This window comes from Rhamphochromis longiceps, linkage group LG17 (assembly GCF_057381845.1).
Source record: "Rhamphochromis longiceps isolate RC_006_pf linkage group LG17, R_longiceps_female_GT1.1, whole genome shotgun sequence".
Lineage (NCBI taxonomy): Eukaryota > Metazoa > Chordata > Actinopteri > Cichliformes > Cichlidae > Rhamphochromis > Rhamphochromis longiceps.
The window spans coordinates 19505299-19520933 of record NC_140573.1 but is presented as its reverse complement, the minus strand read 5'-3'; the positions used below and the strand labels follow the sequence as shown (position 1 = coordinate 19520933).

At 42.3% G+C, this 15635-nt stretch overlaps 2 protein-coding genes and 1 long non-coding RNA gene across 4 annotated transcripts in view; 2 read left to right on the top strand and 1 right to left on the bottom strand.

The window, feature by feature from the left end:
- LOC146649589 (uncharacterized) overlaps positions 1 to 15635 on the top strand; it is a 272903-nt gene that overhangs the window by 232698 nt on the left and 24570 nt on the right. The gene's annotated exons all lie outside the window — the stretch shown is intronic.
- rtcb (RNA 2',3'-cyclic phosphate and 5'-OH ligase) lies at positions 483 to 4410 on the bottom strand. The gene is made up of 12 exons (XM_085387236.1): positions 4209 to 4410; positions 3701 to 3779; positions 3552 to 3619; positions 3376 to 3475; positions 3026 to 3182; positions 2801 to 2957; positions 2539 to 2698; positions 2271 to 2446; positions 1590 to 1778; positions 1404 to 1514; positions 1200 to 1319; positions 483 to 1116 (listed from the first exon to the last, which is right to left on the bottom strand). Exons 1-12 carry the CDS (start codon positions 4299 to 4301, stop codon positions 1009 to 1011), a joined length of 1518 nt encoding a protein of 505 aa, XP_085243362.1. The 5' UTR covers positions 4302 to 4410; the 3' UTR covers positions 483 to 1008.
- Positions 5995 to 12633, top strand: fbxo7 (F-box protein 7). Of its 2 annotated transcripts, none has more exons than XM_085387450.1 (10): positions 5995 to 6122; positions 7158 to 7283; positions 7367 to 7610; positions 9080 to 9331; positions 9415 to 9559; positions 9653 to 9736; positions 9816 to 9911; positions 11220 to 11396; positions 11967 to 12007; positions 12235 to 12633. In XM_085387450.1, exons 2-10 carry the CDS (start codon positions 7162 to 7164, stop codon positions 12541 to 12543), a joined length of 1470 nt encoding a protein of 489 aa, XP_085243576.1. In that variant the 5' UTR covers positions 5995 to 6122; positions 7158 to 7161; the 3' UTR covers positions 12544 to 12633. The 2 variants fall into 2 exon arrangements, with proteins under 2 accessions (XP_085243576.1, XP_085243575.1); XM_085387449.1 differs by having other exon boundaries at positions 6045 to 6063.

Genomic DNA, 15635 nt, shown 5'->3' with positions numbered 1-15635 from the left:
TATTTAAAAAACAGTTTTGTTGATTAAAAAACACTATATCGGATTCATATCGGTATCGGCAGATATCCAAATTTATGATATCGGTATCGGACATAAAAAAGTGGTATCGTGCCATCTCTAGTCGTAATGTGAGATTAAATCTCTGAGCCTACATGTGGGATTAGGACAGTGACTTTGACTTTACCTCCTCTACAGAGATCATGTGACTGCTTTTATTTGGTTAACGTGTCCGGAAACGTTCCCAGAGGTGGATCCTGAGATGTAATGGAATAAAATATGAGAAAATCACGAATTCTTTCAATTTTGCTTCTTGAGAAGAAGCTAAACTCACAGCTCTGACATTTACGTCCTAAAACAGGAGAACATCATTCATCCACAGCACATCTGTTTTCATTTTATAAAATCTTTTTTTCTCACTGTGGACCAAACACTTCACAGGTGTTTGTATTCTCAGCGGCAGTGGAAAACAAAGACTGAACCCGTTCACTGCACACTTGGTTCTTTATTGAAGTCTTTTTTGGAAACTAAACAGAAATTAAACATGTTTACGTTTTCTCAGACAGTCTTCGTTATTACGCACATTTAAGGCATGAATTCGATTTTTATTGCAGTAGTGTGAGCACACTGAAATGAAAGCAGATTTCTGCATTTATCTCAAAGGATTCAGATCCAGCTTTTCTTCTGGGACTCACTTCATGCTGAGCGGAGAAAATTTTCAGCCGCAGCGGCTCGTTTTTTGATCTGCAAGAAGTGCAGCCGCTCATTTCTGAGGACGTGTCTCAGAGAGCTCATGAAGCAGAAACTGGAAACTACAGCGGCCACTTCAGTCCTGAGAGGTGACCTCTGACCTCCACTGCAGTGCGATCTGGTTTTCTTGGCAACCAAACAAAAACAGAATGTCTTTTTTTTTTTTTTTTCTTTTTAAATCCTTCTTTAACGTAAATTCTCTCCAAACAGAAAAGTCGTGTTTATCGTCTTTCGCCCATGAGTCATTTCTGTGGTTCAGCTTCATCCTTTGATGACAGCGATCGGCCTCAGTTTGATTGCCTTCTTGCTGATGCCAGCCTCGTGACACGTGTTCACCACGTCTGTCACGTTTTTGTATGATTCAGGAGCCTTAACAAAAAAAAAAAAAAAAAAAAGTCAAACAGAAAACAGCTTAAAGTGCATAAAAACCCACCCTGACTCCTCCCCCTCACCTCCTCCATCACCAGTTTGGGCGACGCCACCCGGATGGCAATGCCCATGTCGGCCAGTTTGTCCAGGACGTCCTGGAAGTCCAGGTTCCTGCGTGACTTTGCTCGAGAGAGCGCTCGGCCCTGAAACAGACAGGAAGTTGCTTAAAGACATGAAACGAACCAAGGTTGACCATGTGACAGCGCGAAGGGCGCTCAGACTCGTACCGCTCCATGGCAGGTGGTCCCAAACGTCTCCATCATGCCCTGCTCGGTCCCCGTCAGGACGTAGCTGCAGGTCCCCATCGTCCCACCGATGAGCACCGGCTGACCTGTGAGCTGGGAATGGCAGCGAGTTCAGGCAAGACTCACATCATGATGGCGAGTAAACAGACGAACATGACGCGCTCTTACCTGGTAGTCGACGGGGATGAGGGGGTGGTGAGGGGGGAAGGCTCGCGTGGATCCTTTGCGGTGAACGAGCAGCGTCCTCTGCTTCCCGTCCACAATGTGCTCCTCCACTTTGGCGATGTTGTGAGAGACGTCGTAGATGACGTGCATGTCAAGGTCATCCGGCGTCGTACCGAACACTTTGGAGAAGGCCTGAAAGACACGAAAACTGCTTTTACAGACTCCGCTCACCCAAACCCTCTCCCCATAACGATCATAGCAGAATCGGGACATTATTAGACTCCACAGCAATCCGATGCCGGAAGTTCAAATTACAGAATATCCTATAAATGAAATGAAAACAAAAGAAATACACAAAAATTATGAATTAAATAAAAGTTAAAAGATTAAAAAAATTAATAAAAAATGTAACGAAAATAAAAAACAAATGAACAGAAGCAGAAATTGAATTTTCTATCACATTAATGATTTTTACAGTTGTATTTTTATATTATTTGTGGTGCGTTTAAGTGCATTCGTCGAATCCCCGACTCAGAGTGGAACAGAGTGGGTTCATCCTCCTGATCATGGAACTCACTTCTTCATGAGAAGAGCTGCGCTTTAAGCACCATGTGAGGTCACTTCTCTTGTTAGGGCGGGTGCAGCGGTGCGTTTATGACCCGAGAGCGGCTCAGGTGAGCGTACCTGTCTGGTGAGGAAGGTCATGGAGGAGCGGTTGACCCAGGCGTAGTTTCCTGCGGCTGCCATGCCTTTCAGGTAATCCTGCCCCTCAGGAGAGTTGATTTGAGCGCAGGCCAGCTGTCGATCGTTCACCGTGATTTTGTCACGCTTCATCGCCTTCTCCATGGCAACCAGAGCATCTGTAAATATCACCAGGTGTTTTCGTTGATAATTTAAAAGGCAGAAGTGAAGGTTTGCAATATTCGGCGATCCATTTCGGCGGCACTCGTACCTGTGGCGACCTGATGCCCGAGGCCTCGGCTGCCGCTGTGGATCATCACACACACCTGGCCTTTGTGGTCAATGCCCATCTTCTTGGCGGCGTAGTCGTTGTAGATCTCATCCACCACCTGGATCTCAGCATAGTGGTTTCCTGCTCCCAAAGTGCCAAGCTGCAACACACACACACACACACACACACACACACACACACACACCTTTAGACACCAGCAGAGGGTTGCAGGTGTGAACACAGGTGTGAGCTGCAGGGCTACCTGCGGCAGGCCTCTCTTCTTGGCCTTGGAGGACACCTTGTTGGGGTCGGCCTGCAGCATGCGCCCGTACTCTTCGCAGTGCTCCTTATCCTCGGCCCAGGCGTAGCCCTCCCTTAGAGACCAGTCCATGCCCATTTCCAGCGCCTCCTCCAGGTCCCTGGTGACACATGCATTAGTCAGGTGACACACAGGTGAGGAGAGGCAGGTCTGTTCTGTTCTACTTACTTGGCGCCCATCGGGATGACGCCTTTGGAGCCGACTCCCACAGGGATGTGGTCGAACAGTGACTGAGCGAGCTGCTCCTTCACCGGCTGGACATCGCCCTCGTCCAGGTTTGTCCTCAGCAGGCGGACACCGCAGTTTATGTCGAAGCCCACGCCACCTGGAGGGCACATGGGAAGTACTGTTTTAACAGGGTGGGTCACAGAGTAAGTTTCATGACGGGTGACCACAGCAGGGAAATCCACAGGTTGGAAGATTTTTTTACTTCCTGCACATAGCTTCCCACCAAACTCCATTCATTTTTCATCAGGTTTTAGAGGACCCTGCTTATGTTTTATCATAGTACTTCCTACCTGGAGACACCACGGAATTGGGGTTGTCCATGTCAAAGGCTGCCATGTTCCCGATAGCAAATCCGTACCCAGAGTGGACATCTGGCAGGCCGATGGATTTCTGCCGACCAATCAGAGACACCCTGAGTACGAAGCAAAACATTTACTGTGGACACATACAGAACGGCAACACTCACGTTCACAATCCCCGGCAGCGCCGCCACATTCCCAATCTGTTTCATGGCTGGAAGGAACCCGCCCACACCTGAGGAGGAGGAACAGAGAGAAATGAGGAGGGTGGAGGTCAGGTAGAGGGGGCTCTCAGAGGGGTTCAAAGGTCACCAACCTCCTCCTCGGCAGGCATTACGAAGCTCCTCGAACATAAGCTTCTCCAGAGACTCGTTCACGTAGAAAACTCCTTCCACCTAAAGAGGAAAAGGAGGAGGAGTCAAGAGGTGACAGCAGAGGAAATAAAAGCTTTTAAGGAGCGTCCCTGCTTCGCTTTAATGTTTATTCTGAATCTTTCTTCTGTGAGACAATGAAACCAACTGAAAATAAACTAAAATGGAGCAGAGTCACCTCCTCCCAGCGTCCACCCGCGGGTGGAGCAGAACAGATACACTTAAAACTTTCGTAAATCATTTTAAGCGTTTTTAAGTTTGTGCTGCTGTTCAGAATCATTTTTAGCCTCGTGCTTATTCGGCATTTCTCGGGGGTTCCGTCAGCTCCTGTGTTCTACTGTCTCTGATGTTCTCCTCTCATGCCGTGGACACCTGTGTTTAATCAAGTCACCTGCAGCTGTCAGCCCAGCCACGTTACCAGCTAGCTGTGAGCTGTTATCTGTTAGCTCGTACCTGCATGTTGGGGACGAAGCCCTTTTTGATTCTCCAGGAGGTGGAGGAGATTTTATCCAGAAACTGCAGCTCATCATTGTAACTGCGACTCATGACTCCACAAACGACCAAAAACGGCAAATCTCACTCTTTAACGCCGCGTTTCACTGGCTGTCTAATGTAAGATTAGAAAAAGAAGCCGAAGAAAAGAGTCTTCTTCGGCTTCTTTTTCTTCTACGCTCAACAGGCTGCACGCGCATTACTGCCACCTACTGTTCAGTGTTCCACGGTTATTCTCTATGCGGTATTATCCTCAGTAGAACAGCAGTGTGTGGACGTGCTCCAGGATCTCTCTGCTCCTCCTGCTCTGCGGGTTCAATTTCTGTGATGGAAACACTTCCTGCCCTCTGTGAGGAGTTCCTGCCCGTGACAGTGCTCCCACACTCACACGTGTCCTTGCTGTATTGTGAATCATAAACTAAACCCTTCCCTTTCAGTCATTTCCGACAACCTTTGCTGTCGTTCATCGATGATGTATTTATGATTTCTGGGTATTCTGGTGGCCCACGCTGCAAATAAGACACGGCCCTGTCCTCCTGAACTTTGTGTTCAGTCTGCTCTTTCCATCAGTCACTAATTTGTTTTTTCTTTTCTGATTTCTTTTTCTTGTCATGGCAATACTGTTGTGGAATAAAAGTGCTCCACATAGAGTCTTTGGCTGAATTACATCCAGCTTCTTGGCTTTTTAATCACTGAATTTTTGGAGATTCAAAGCGTCATTAAATAAATATTATATAATAAATACTGAGATGGTTACTATGGAGATAAATGACAGAGACAGACACTGCTGAGTGAGATCCACTGACTTATATTAGCAAAGAAAGAGAGAGCAGCACTGATCTGTGAATTCATTAAATGATCTCAAGATATAATAGACAGAAATAAGAAGCGGAAATTTTCAACTTAAACCATCATCTTGTTTTTCTTCTACTTTCAGCAGAAAATACAGTAAGGGTACATCTTTCACTATCTTACAATGCTGTGATTGCAGACATTTCCCAACTCTCTGTGAATGGTACTCATGGTCAATGAGTACCATTGATCAACGGGCTTTGATCAACGGGCTTCGATCAGTGGTTATGGATCAATGATAATGAGAATTTGCATATTAATGATCAAGGAACTGACCTCACAGCCCACCGTTCATTCAGTGGGCTAGTTTCAGTTATCGTGCAAATGTACTGTTTATAATGCTGGGGAAACCCACAGTCAGCTGAGACTGAAGAAGTCACTTGAATGAGTGATGAAACGTTTCTCCCACTGACAAAGCTACGTCCAGATGAACAGAATCAACCTTTTGGGGAACATAAAATGCCGTTATTTAAACAGTATATAAAGATGGTTAATTTTATCTCCCCTGCAGATTTATTCATACCAATCGAAATGTTCTGGAGAATACTCAGGATTTTATGCAGCCCGGTTGCCGTATTTGTAGTTTTACGAAAGTTTATTTTGGATAATGATTCAGGAAGTTTAGTGACAAGCCTTCAAAACAAAAGCAGAATCTACACAAAGCAACATAATGCATGCGTACATATAAATAAAAAATATAAATACATGCATCTAATTTAATAAAAGTTGTTATTTTGAAAAGTTGGGCCTTTTTACGGCATAATACATTTATTCTAACAGAATTATTACGATTTTTTTTTTAAAAAAAACTTTGGTTTATAAACTTTTGATTTGAGTGCCCTCGACGTGTTGTATTATGAAAATCCATCCCGGAAGCGGTGTGTGCGTGTTTTGGGGCGCTGCAGGTTTGTGTGTTTACAGAGAAGCACATGAAGAGTCGTGGATGTCTTCCCGGTAGTTCACGGTGTGAGTGTTCTTCTGTTTGACTTCCAGCTTTCAGGACTACAAACGCTCCTTAACCCGGTTAGTTAACACTAACCCGCGCTAAGCAGCAGCAGCGTCAGTGAAACGTTAGCTAACGATAAGACTGCGGAAACGAAAACGAAACGTTTGTTTTCACGCAGCTCTTTACATATTTTTCTACCTCACAGAGAACCAACGACGCTCTGAAATCAGCGCAAAATGAACGAAAATCCTCTAAATGTGACGTTTTAGCGGTAAAGCGGAGCTAAAGCTGCTAAGAAATTTCAAAACGTCATTAGTGACTCATCAAAAGTTAAATTTGGCAGATTTGTAATGAGGTTTCGTACTTAATGAGCTAAAGTTTACTGTGAGGTTTGGATTTGAATCAGAGTCACTTTGTGCACAGTAAAAATCACGTGATACTTTTTTAATATGTGCACAGATTAAATTAATGTTAGTTAAAGTTCATTAGATATTACGTCACTGTTCACTGATGATCTGATTTAGCAGCTGGAATCTTTTCACCAGACTCCATTCACTTTTTATCTGTTTTTAGTGAAATTTGACAACATATTTTTATGAGAAACACAAATACAATAAGAAACGAAAAATAAGAACCTGATAACAAAAAATGAAATAGATTAATACATACTAAAGAAATGAATACAATTACATACAAAAATAATAATTATTAGTAAAAATTAGAAATGAAACAATTAAACATTAATAGAAAGATGATTAAAATAAAGAAAAAATATAATAATAATAATAATGTCTGTGAAGGTTCTCAGAACTGAAGAAGCTTCTCGGATGAGAGGTGAAACCTCTTCAAGTAACTTAAAGAAGTCCAGACTCTTTTCTTTGCAAGCTCCTTTGAATAATAATAATAATAATAATAATAATAATAAAGGAATAAAACAAAGTTGCATATAAATAAAATATTAAATACAACATGGAAATAAAATTATATGAAAAATCAGACTGCGTGATATAAAATCCAAACATGTGAATACAGTTCTGTTAAGAGCATCATGGCCCTCTGCAGTCTGTGCATTACTTAGTGTGAGTCCTCTTCCTGTGTCTGTGTGTGAGCAGCATCATGAAGCTGCGAGTTCGAATCAACAGGCAGACCAGCCGGGTGGAGTTACTTGGAGAAGATCCCAGTTTGAAAGAGCTCAGAGATCACATCCAGGAGATGCTGTTGTCCTCACATGGACTCAGGTCGGTGCTGCACATGTCTAACTCTGTAATCTGAGTTGTGGTTTATAAAGTTTCAGTTATTTGACTCCCTACTTGCGCTTCAGTTCAGACACAGAGTTTGGTTTGTCTCTGAACGGCTCCAAGCTGCTCACGGACACTGCTCAGACTTTGGCATCCTGCGGCATCGTGTCCGGAGATTTGATCTGTGTCCATCTGCCTCAGTCTGAAGCCACAGCTGCCGCCGGTTCAACCAGCTCAGCCTCGTCTACAAGCTCCACCTACACGGCAGCCAAGAGCTCTGCAAACCAGAGGCAAAGCCAGCAGACCCCCATCATGGCCTCCACTCAGGTATGATGTTCACCTCCAGCAGGTTGTTCAGGTGGGCTGGATAGGTGTGTGAGACATATCGAGCCTGTTTCCAGTCCATGTGTGGGAGGTCAGTCTACACAGACTGTAGACTGCCTCGGCCAGAGATCAGAAACAGGCCCAGAAAGCATCCACATACTTCTGGCTTCAGTGCACAGTTTCTGTTTTACTTTCTCGTGTTTTTATGAGCTGAATTATAACATAAAATAATTCGCAAATACAGACACACCACAGAGCACACAGCAAGGGTTAAAGCTGGTTTAAAGGGCCACACCCCCTCACAGCTTCTCTTCTGTGGATCCACACGAGGACACACTTAATTTCACATCATCCAACACTGATGACACTCTGACTCATCTCAGTTTGCATCAGCAGCATCAGACTGAAAGTGTTTAGGTGAACCAGCTGTGCCTCTGAAACCTGAGATGTTTTGTTTGGAGCTGGACGAATTCACAGGTTCAAAAGCTTTCTCACCTGATACTTACAAGCTTTCAGGGAACTTTGGATTAAAGAACAGTTAAAAGTCATGGGCGTGCCAGCCTTCATCGTGGAAGCACCGGCTCTCTCGCAGCAGTAGAAATCTTCACATCTGGAAAGCTGCAGGAGTCTAACGGAGCATTTTCAGACACATCCTCAGCTTCACATCACCAGACACATTTTTAAATAGCGAAGTCTCAGTCAGCCTGAGAAGCATTTATATATTTGGTGCTTGGGGCGCTTTTAAATCCTTACAGATGTGCGTCTCATGAACAGCTGGAGAGAAAAACAAAGTTCTGCAAAGGTTTAAAAGGATGAGCTTTACCCATTGCAGGAGATGGTCTCCAGTGTTACTGGTGCCAAAAAATAAAAACAAACTCACTGGAAGAGCATAGTGGGCGTTAAATCTGTGTAATGGTTTGATGGTATTTTAAAATTCCCTATCATTCTGAAAATGAAGACAAACACTGATTTATAATCGTACGGTGTTCCACAAGGTTCCCATCCAGGCCCCTTGCTGTTTGTCTTTTACAGTTGTCACCACAAGTATTTGAAAACTGACAGAGCCTTGGTAGTTTAGCCTCGTGGGTCATCACAGAATATTTCATATCAAACAATAAGACTTTGAGCTTTAACTCGAGAAGACAACAAAGTGTTGCGTTGACTGTTCAGGAATTTCAGCCAATTACAGTCCTGCATTTTCAAAGGCTGGTCAGCAGAGGCATCATTGTTCACATACTTATGGATCTGACTGTGTTTTGATGTTTGTGGTCAGCTGTAACATTAAAGGAGATCAGCCTTGACCTGTTTATGGCAGGTTGTTGTTTTTGATGTTGTTCATGTCTGTTTTATATTTTATGTTATTATAACAAAGAAACAACAGCAGATTATTTTAGCCTGTGCCGCGTCACTCATCAGACCTGACGATGGGGCGTAGACGTGCCCAAGCTCACAGTTTTGTTGTTGGTAAACAGCCGAGCAGCAGCAGCAGTGTCAGTGGGGCTGCCGGTCCTGCAGTCCTTTCAGAGTCCCAGCCGTCCTGTGAGATGCTGGACTCTGAATCTTCAGCCTCCATCTGGGAGCCAATGCTGTGCAGTGAGGCCGAGGAGGGTCAGGCACCACTCTCTCTGGAGCTCCTGTACCACACGGCCCAGCCAACAAGTCCCAATGATGCCATCATGGTGGCCGGACATCTCCTGATGCTCGAGACTGGGTTCATTGCTCAGGTGAGGCGAGGGGGACAGGTTAATATCCTGCTGAGTAAACAGGTGAAGGCAGACGCTTTGAGTAAGTGTGTGCGCCTCCACAGGGCACCGAGCTGAAGCCCGGTGAGATGCCTGCTGGATGGAGGTGTGCAGGTGGAGTCTACAAGCTGCAGTACACTCATCCTCTGTGTGAGAGCAGCCTGGCCTCGGTGGTGGCTGTGTGCATGGGCCCAATGCTCGTCATGAACAGTGAGTCCTCTTTAAATGGGCTGAATTTATTTTTCTTTGACCTTTTAGTGTTCAACTCCCACTGTGTTTCTGACCTTTTTCTTCTTCATGCAGCGACTCTGAAGGTTACAGAAACGGTCGACACTGTCCGCAAACTATGTCTGAATGCATCCAGCTACGTGACCAATGAGTGGCCAGGTAAAGCTGTGATTGGTTGGCATAACGCCACCAGCACAGGAGCGTCTTTGATTAATTTTCTGTGTCTGATGTTGTTCAGGAGGAAGTGCTGCAGCAGCATTTAAAGACCTCAGCAAACTGTCCCGACTCTTCAAAGACCAGCTGGCGTACCCACTGATCGCCACCGCCAGAGAAGGTAACACCCCCTCTCAGATGAGTCACAACATGTTGGTGCTGACATCATCCAGTTCATCAGCTTTAATCAGAGAAAACCTCAGAGAAGTTAAATTGCTGTGAACATTAGCCATGTTACAGCTTTTAGTGAGTTTAAGAAAGATTTTATTTAAATCGATGTTCAATTTCATTAAAATTAAAATGTAAAACTCAAAATCCCACTCATAAAAAACATACAGGGCAAAGAGAATTATATTAACCAATCAAAATCTTAATGAAAGTTATTTAAAGTTATACAAAATTAAAAGATTACTCCTTGAATTTGCAGCTTTATTATAAATTTTAAGACATTTTGACATGTAATTAAAGCGTCTCTTAAACTGTTCACTTGCATTATGTAAGGGGATTACATTATTAAATAACTTCACCATAAATTAGCAGTAAGTGCCTCTAAAAGTCAAATTTATTCTGTATTTTATCACCTAGGGCAGGGGTGTCAAACTCCAGACCTCGGGGGCCGGTGTCCTGCAGGTTTTAGATCTCACCCAGGGTCAACACACCTGAAACAAATGATTAGTTCATTACCAGGCCTCTGGAGAACTTCAAGACATGTTGAGGAGGTCATTTAGTGATTTACATCAGCTGTGTTGGATCAAGGACACATCTAAAACCTGCAGGACATCTGCCCTCGAGGCCTGGAGTTCGACACCTGTGACCTACGGTGTTCCCCAGGGTTCCAGTTTAGGTCCTCTGGTGTTTGACTTCTATGTGCTTCGAACTGAGAAGATTAGCAGCTTTAAAAGTTACATGTAGATGACACTCAATTTTACGTTTCTTATGATCAAAACATATTTTGATCGAAATCCCATTTTATCAACTACATCATCTTATTTAAATACCAAAGAACAAATAACTTTTATTTGTAGTAAAAAAGTGTTGGATAAAGAACTTATATGAGTGTCCATGAAAGGTTTCATCCCAACCTTTGAAGCCATGAGTTAAAAAAAAAGAAAAAAAAAAAAGGATTACAGATTATTTTGCCATCTTAAATTCGTTTTTTACTTTCAGACTTGAGTTCATACAGAGTTTCCTTTTCTAGTTTTTCTTTTCACACAAACTCATTTGTTTTGTAATAAACTATTTCATGTTAATATCCCGAAGAATTCTAGTAAAATCTGTCCCGAAACATTTGGGAAGCTGCTTTAGAGGAACAGCTTGTTTGACTCATATGAGCTTGAGTCGCGTTTTCATTGATGATGTTTCTCTGTAAGCAGATGCTAACGTGCTAACATGCTAATGTCTGGTACTGACAGTCTGTGATGTGTTTCAGCGATGGCTCTCCCCGTGGCGTTCGGTCTGCCTGCTCTTCCTCCGGAGCTGCTCCTCCGAGTCCTCCGCCTGCTCGACGTTCGCTCTGTGGTCAGACTGTCGGCGGTAAGCCGGCACTTCAACGTCGCCACAGCAGACTCGTCGCTGTGGAGACACCTGTACCGCCGCGACTTCGCAGGTGGAAAAAGAGTCCCTAAAACTATTTCATTTATTTTTACAATTATTTCTGCAAATTTCTCTAACTATGGGTCAAATGTTCCACTGACACTGTTTAAATGTTCTTTTTCTTGCTTTTTAGATGTTCTTGATTTTTTTTCTATTTTTCACCCTTAGAACACCCTTAACTTATTAAAACCTGTTATGTCTTAATTTACTTATTAATTAAATAATTTTCAGTGAAGTTTTAAACAGCTTACTCTACATTAAATATTAGAATCTGAATAAGATAATTTAAATGACAGCATTAAAAAAGAAAATAACATTTAAAAAATGTAAAAACAAATCAGTCATTATTTTCTCCACAAATAAGCAGAAATTGTGGGGGAAACACCTGAATGTCCACTGTGTTTAAGATAGTTTTTAGAAATAAATAAACTAAAAAGTATCAAAATATTTTCTAAATTTACACAGATTTGAAGTTGTGAAATGAGTCAATTAAATTTATTGATTGATTCATTGTGATTGTCCAGTTTTTCAACAAAATCATTATAATTAAAGTGATTGATTGATTGTGTTTGCCGTTTTTCAGATTCAGGCTCAGGCAGATCCAGAGACACAGACTGGAAAGAGGTGAGAGAAACACTTCATCAAAGTAAATAACTAAAGAACTGTAAACTCTTAAAACCTCCTAATGTGTCGTTTTTAATATGAATATTTTAAGGTAATAATAAATTAGACTAATGTGGGGCAGATTGATGATAGCTCGCAGAATTTAAGCTTTAATGTGATTTGTTGTTGATTTTTTTTTTTGGGATTTTTTGTGTAAATAATTTAATTTGTTTTTATTTGTTTTCCAGCTCTACAAAAAGTCGTACAAGTTTCGCTCTGAACTTCGAAACGCTGCCCCGACCCGCCCCCGCCCCCTCCTGCCTTTCCATCCAGGAGACATCTTCCACCCCATCCCCTACCCTCACTTCCCCCCGGTGCCGGGCATCATCGGTGGAGAATACGATCAGCGACCAAACCTGCCCCACGGCCTACTCCCCCGCCCCCGCTACGACCCCATAGGCCCGCTCGCAGACCCGCACAGACGACCTCGCCACGACTTCCACAGAATCCGACCAACAGGAGGGCGACCTTCAGACATCCGACGAGGATTCATCTGATCACTCCGTCACTGATCACATATCAATGACACAACTTCCTGTTTGACTCCGGGTTGACAAAAATTCATTTTCACAATAAAATCAGAATTTAAAACATTCTGTCTGGGAATCATTTATAACCTCACAACTGAACAAAATCTTTAAATCCTTTTATTCCACAAAGACAAAAAAGTAAACATTTTAATTTAAAGTTATAATTTTATGTGACAGCCATTTATTTATGGGTTAAACATCAAACAGAAGAAGTTTGAAAAATGTCAATTAAAAAATGCAATCTACAGGGTGGGCCATTTATATGGATACACCGTAATAACATGGGAATGGTTGGTGATATTAAAGTCCTGTTTGTGGCACATTAGTATACGTGAGGGGGCAAACTCCTCAAGATGGGTGGTGACCATGGTGGCCATTTAGAAGTCGGCCATCTTGGATACAACTTTTGTTTTTTCAATAGGAAGAGGGTCATGTGACACATCAAACTTATTGGTAATGTCACAAGAAAAACAATGGTGTGCTTGGTTTCAACGTAACTTTATTCTTTCATGAGTTATTTACAAGTTTCTGACCACTTACAAAATGTGTTCACTGTGCTGCCCATTGTGTTGGATTGTCAATGCAACCCTCTTCTCCCACTCTTCACACACTGATAGCAACACCGCAGGAGAAATGCCAGCACAGGCATCTGGTATCTGTAGTTTCAGGTGCTGCACATCTCGTATCTTCACACCATAGACAATTGCCTTCAGATGACCCCAAAGATAAAAGTCTAAGGGGGTCAGATCGGGAGACTTTGGGGGCCATTCAACTGGCCCACGACGACCAATCCACTTTCCAGGAAACTGTTCATCTAGGAATGCTCGGACCTGGCACCCATAATGTGGTGGTGCACCATCTTGCTGGAAAAACTCAGGGAACGTGCCAGCTTCAGTGCATAAAGAGGGAAACACATCATCATGTAGCAATTTCAAATATCCAGTGACCTTGAGGTTTCCATTGATGAAGAATGGACCCACTATCGTTGTACCCCATATACCACACCAACCCATCACTTTTGTTGGTCCAACAGTCTTGGAGGGATCCATCCAATGTGGGTTAGTGTCAGACCAATAGCGGTGGTTTTGTTTGTTAACTTCACCATTCACATAAAAGTTTGCCTCATCACTGAACAAAATCTTCTGCATGAACTGAGGGTCCTGTTCCAATTTTTGTTTTGCCCATTCTGCAAATTCTGTGCGCCGATCTGGGTCATCCTCATTGAGATGCTGCAGTAGCTGGAGTTTGTAAGGGTGCCATTTGTGAGTAGCTAATATCCACCGAAGGGATGTTCGACTAATGCCACTCTCCAGTGACATGCGGCGAGTGCTATGCTGTGGGCTCTTGCTGAATGAAGCTAGGACAGCCACTGATGTTTCTTCATTAGTGACACTTTTCTTGCAAATCCAACACTGAACCAGTTTCACAAAACTTAGCAAGCAGTTTGCTAACTGTAGCATGGGCGATGGGTGGTCTCGTAGGGTGTCTTGCATTGAAATCTGCTGCAATGACCCGGTTACTGTGTTCACCAGATATCAACACAATTTCGATCCGCTCCTCACGTGTTAACCTCTTCGACATGTCAATGGCTGTGAACGAAGAGAAACTTGGAAATAACTCATATATTCTTATAGTAGTATGTAAAATTATTGCTATAGGTTGTAGTATTATTATATCCCTATAGTTATTTTATATCCCTATATTTAAATAATGTTTTCATATCTGTAACACAAAATTATCAGTAGAAAACATGAGATTTTACTTTACAATGTTCTTTAAATCTTTATTTTTGTCTAAAAAGTTTATTCATAAACTTTATTATTAATTAAATGATTCATGTCAAAAATATATAATGATATTAAACGAGTAAGTACAAAAATGAAATATTAATTTCATTAGTTTCCAATATTTTTAACACGCTTATCCCTCTACTGCATAGCGTTGCCCTGAGGCAACAAACCACATTTTCATGCCTCACACTGGGCCTTCAAAAAAAACATTTTTTTTTTTGTCAAATAATGCGACAACTTTCCAATAAAAGGATGAGTTGAAGGTGGTGTGACTTTCATTTTTTTTTGGGGGGGGGGGCTGCATTACATGAGAGACATCTCCATTAGAAGGTAAGATAAAGATCACTATTTTACATCATTATAGTAATAATAATAATAATAATAATAATAATAATAGTAATAATAATAATAATGGTTTGCATTTATATAGCGCTTTAGTGAAATAAATGTATATAAAAAACACTTGTATGTGCATGAATATGTTAAGAAGTATATTTGATTGTTTGTTCTACTTTTTAAAATTTATTTATACAGTAGAACTGTTAATTTTCATTCTTTGCCTCAAGGCAACACTGTGGAGTTAGCCTAATTTTTTTCAGGCAAAATAATGCATATGTGTGTAGAGATGTGTTTGTGTGAATTTATAGGATCATAGTCACTGTTTTTTACTTTACAATCTACTGATAATTACAGGACATGGACGTAAAAACCTTTTATGCAAGGAAACCAAGGGAATGTGCAGTTAGGGACATTCCCTCAGAAAGTGAGGACAGTGAGCTTTCAGGGAGTGACAGGGAAGTGGAGGAGTGGATCCCTGAATCAGGTTTGAGGGACACTTAGGAGCTCAGGGGTCAGTTGGTAAAGTAATTGTGTGTGTGTGTGTGTGTGTGTGTGTGTGTGTGTGTGTGTGTGTGTGTGTGTGTGTGTGTGGACATGTATTACTTATTGTTGTGGGGACACAAATCTGTTTACACACTCACATTGTGATGTCTCGCCTACTTTATGGGGACAAATGGCAAGGTAAATCATTACATTTTAGGGTGAAGGCTTGAGTCAGGTTTAGGGTAAGGTTAGGGTTAGGTTCAGGCAGGTAGTTGTGATGGGTCAGGATAAGTCTCCAGGAAGTGAATGGAAGTTAATGGAAAGTGATGGAAACACAACATGTGTGTGTGTGTGTATGTGTGCGCGCAGGCGTGTATGGGGTTAGGATCAAATGTCGGATGTATTTTGGTGGTTTATTGTTCTGTGAAATGTTTACATTGTTTATTT

Coding starts and splice junctions, on each gene's coding strand:
- rtcb (XM_085387236.1), bottom strand. CDS start 4,301: ATGAGTCGCAGTTACAATGATGAGCTGCAGTTTCTGGATAAAATCTCC. Junction 3,620..3,700: donor TAATGCCTGCCGAGGAGGAG/GTTGGTGACCTT, acceptor CCTCCTCCTCAG/GTGTGGGCGGGTTCCTTCCA. Junction 3,183..3,375: donor CAATTCCGTGGTGTCTCCAG/GTAGGAAGTACT, acceptor TGTGCCCTCCAG/GTGGCGTGGGCTTCGACATA.
- fbxo7 (XM_085387450.1), top strand. CDS start 7,162: ATGAAGCTGCGAGTTCGAATCAACAGGCAGACCAGCCGGGTGGAGTTA. Junction 7,284..7,366: donor TTGTCCTCACATGGACTCAG/GTCGGTGCTGCA, acceptor CTTGCGCTTCAG/TTCAGACACAGAGTTTGGTT. Junction 9,560..9,652: donor CCCAATGCTCGTCATGAACA/GTGAGTCCTCTT, acceptor TTCTTCATGCAG/CGACTCTGAAGGTTACAGAA.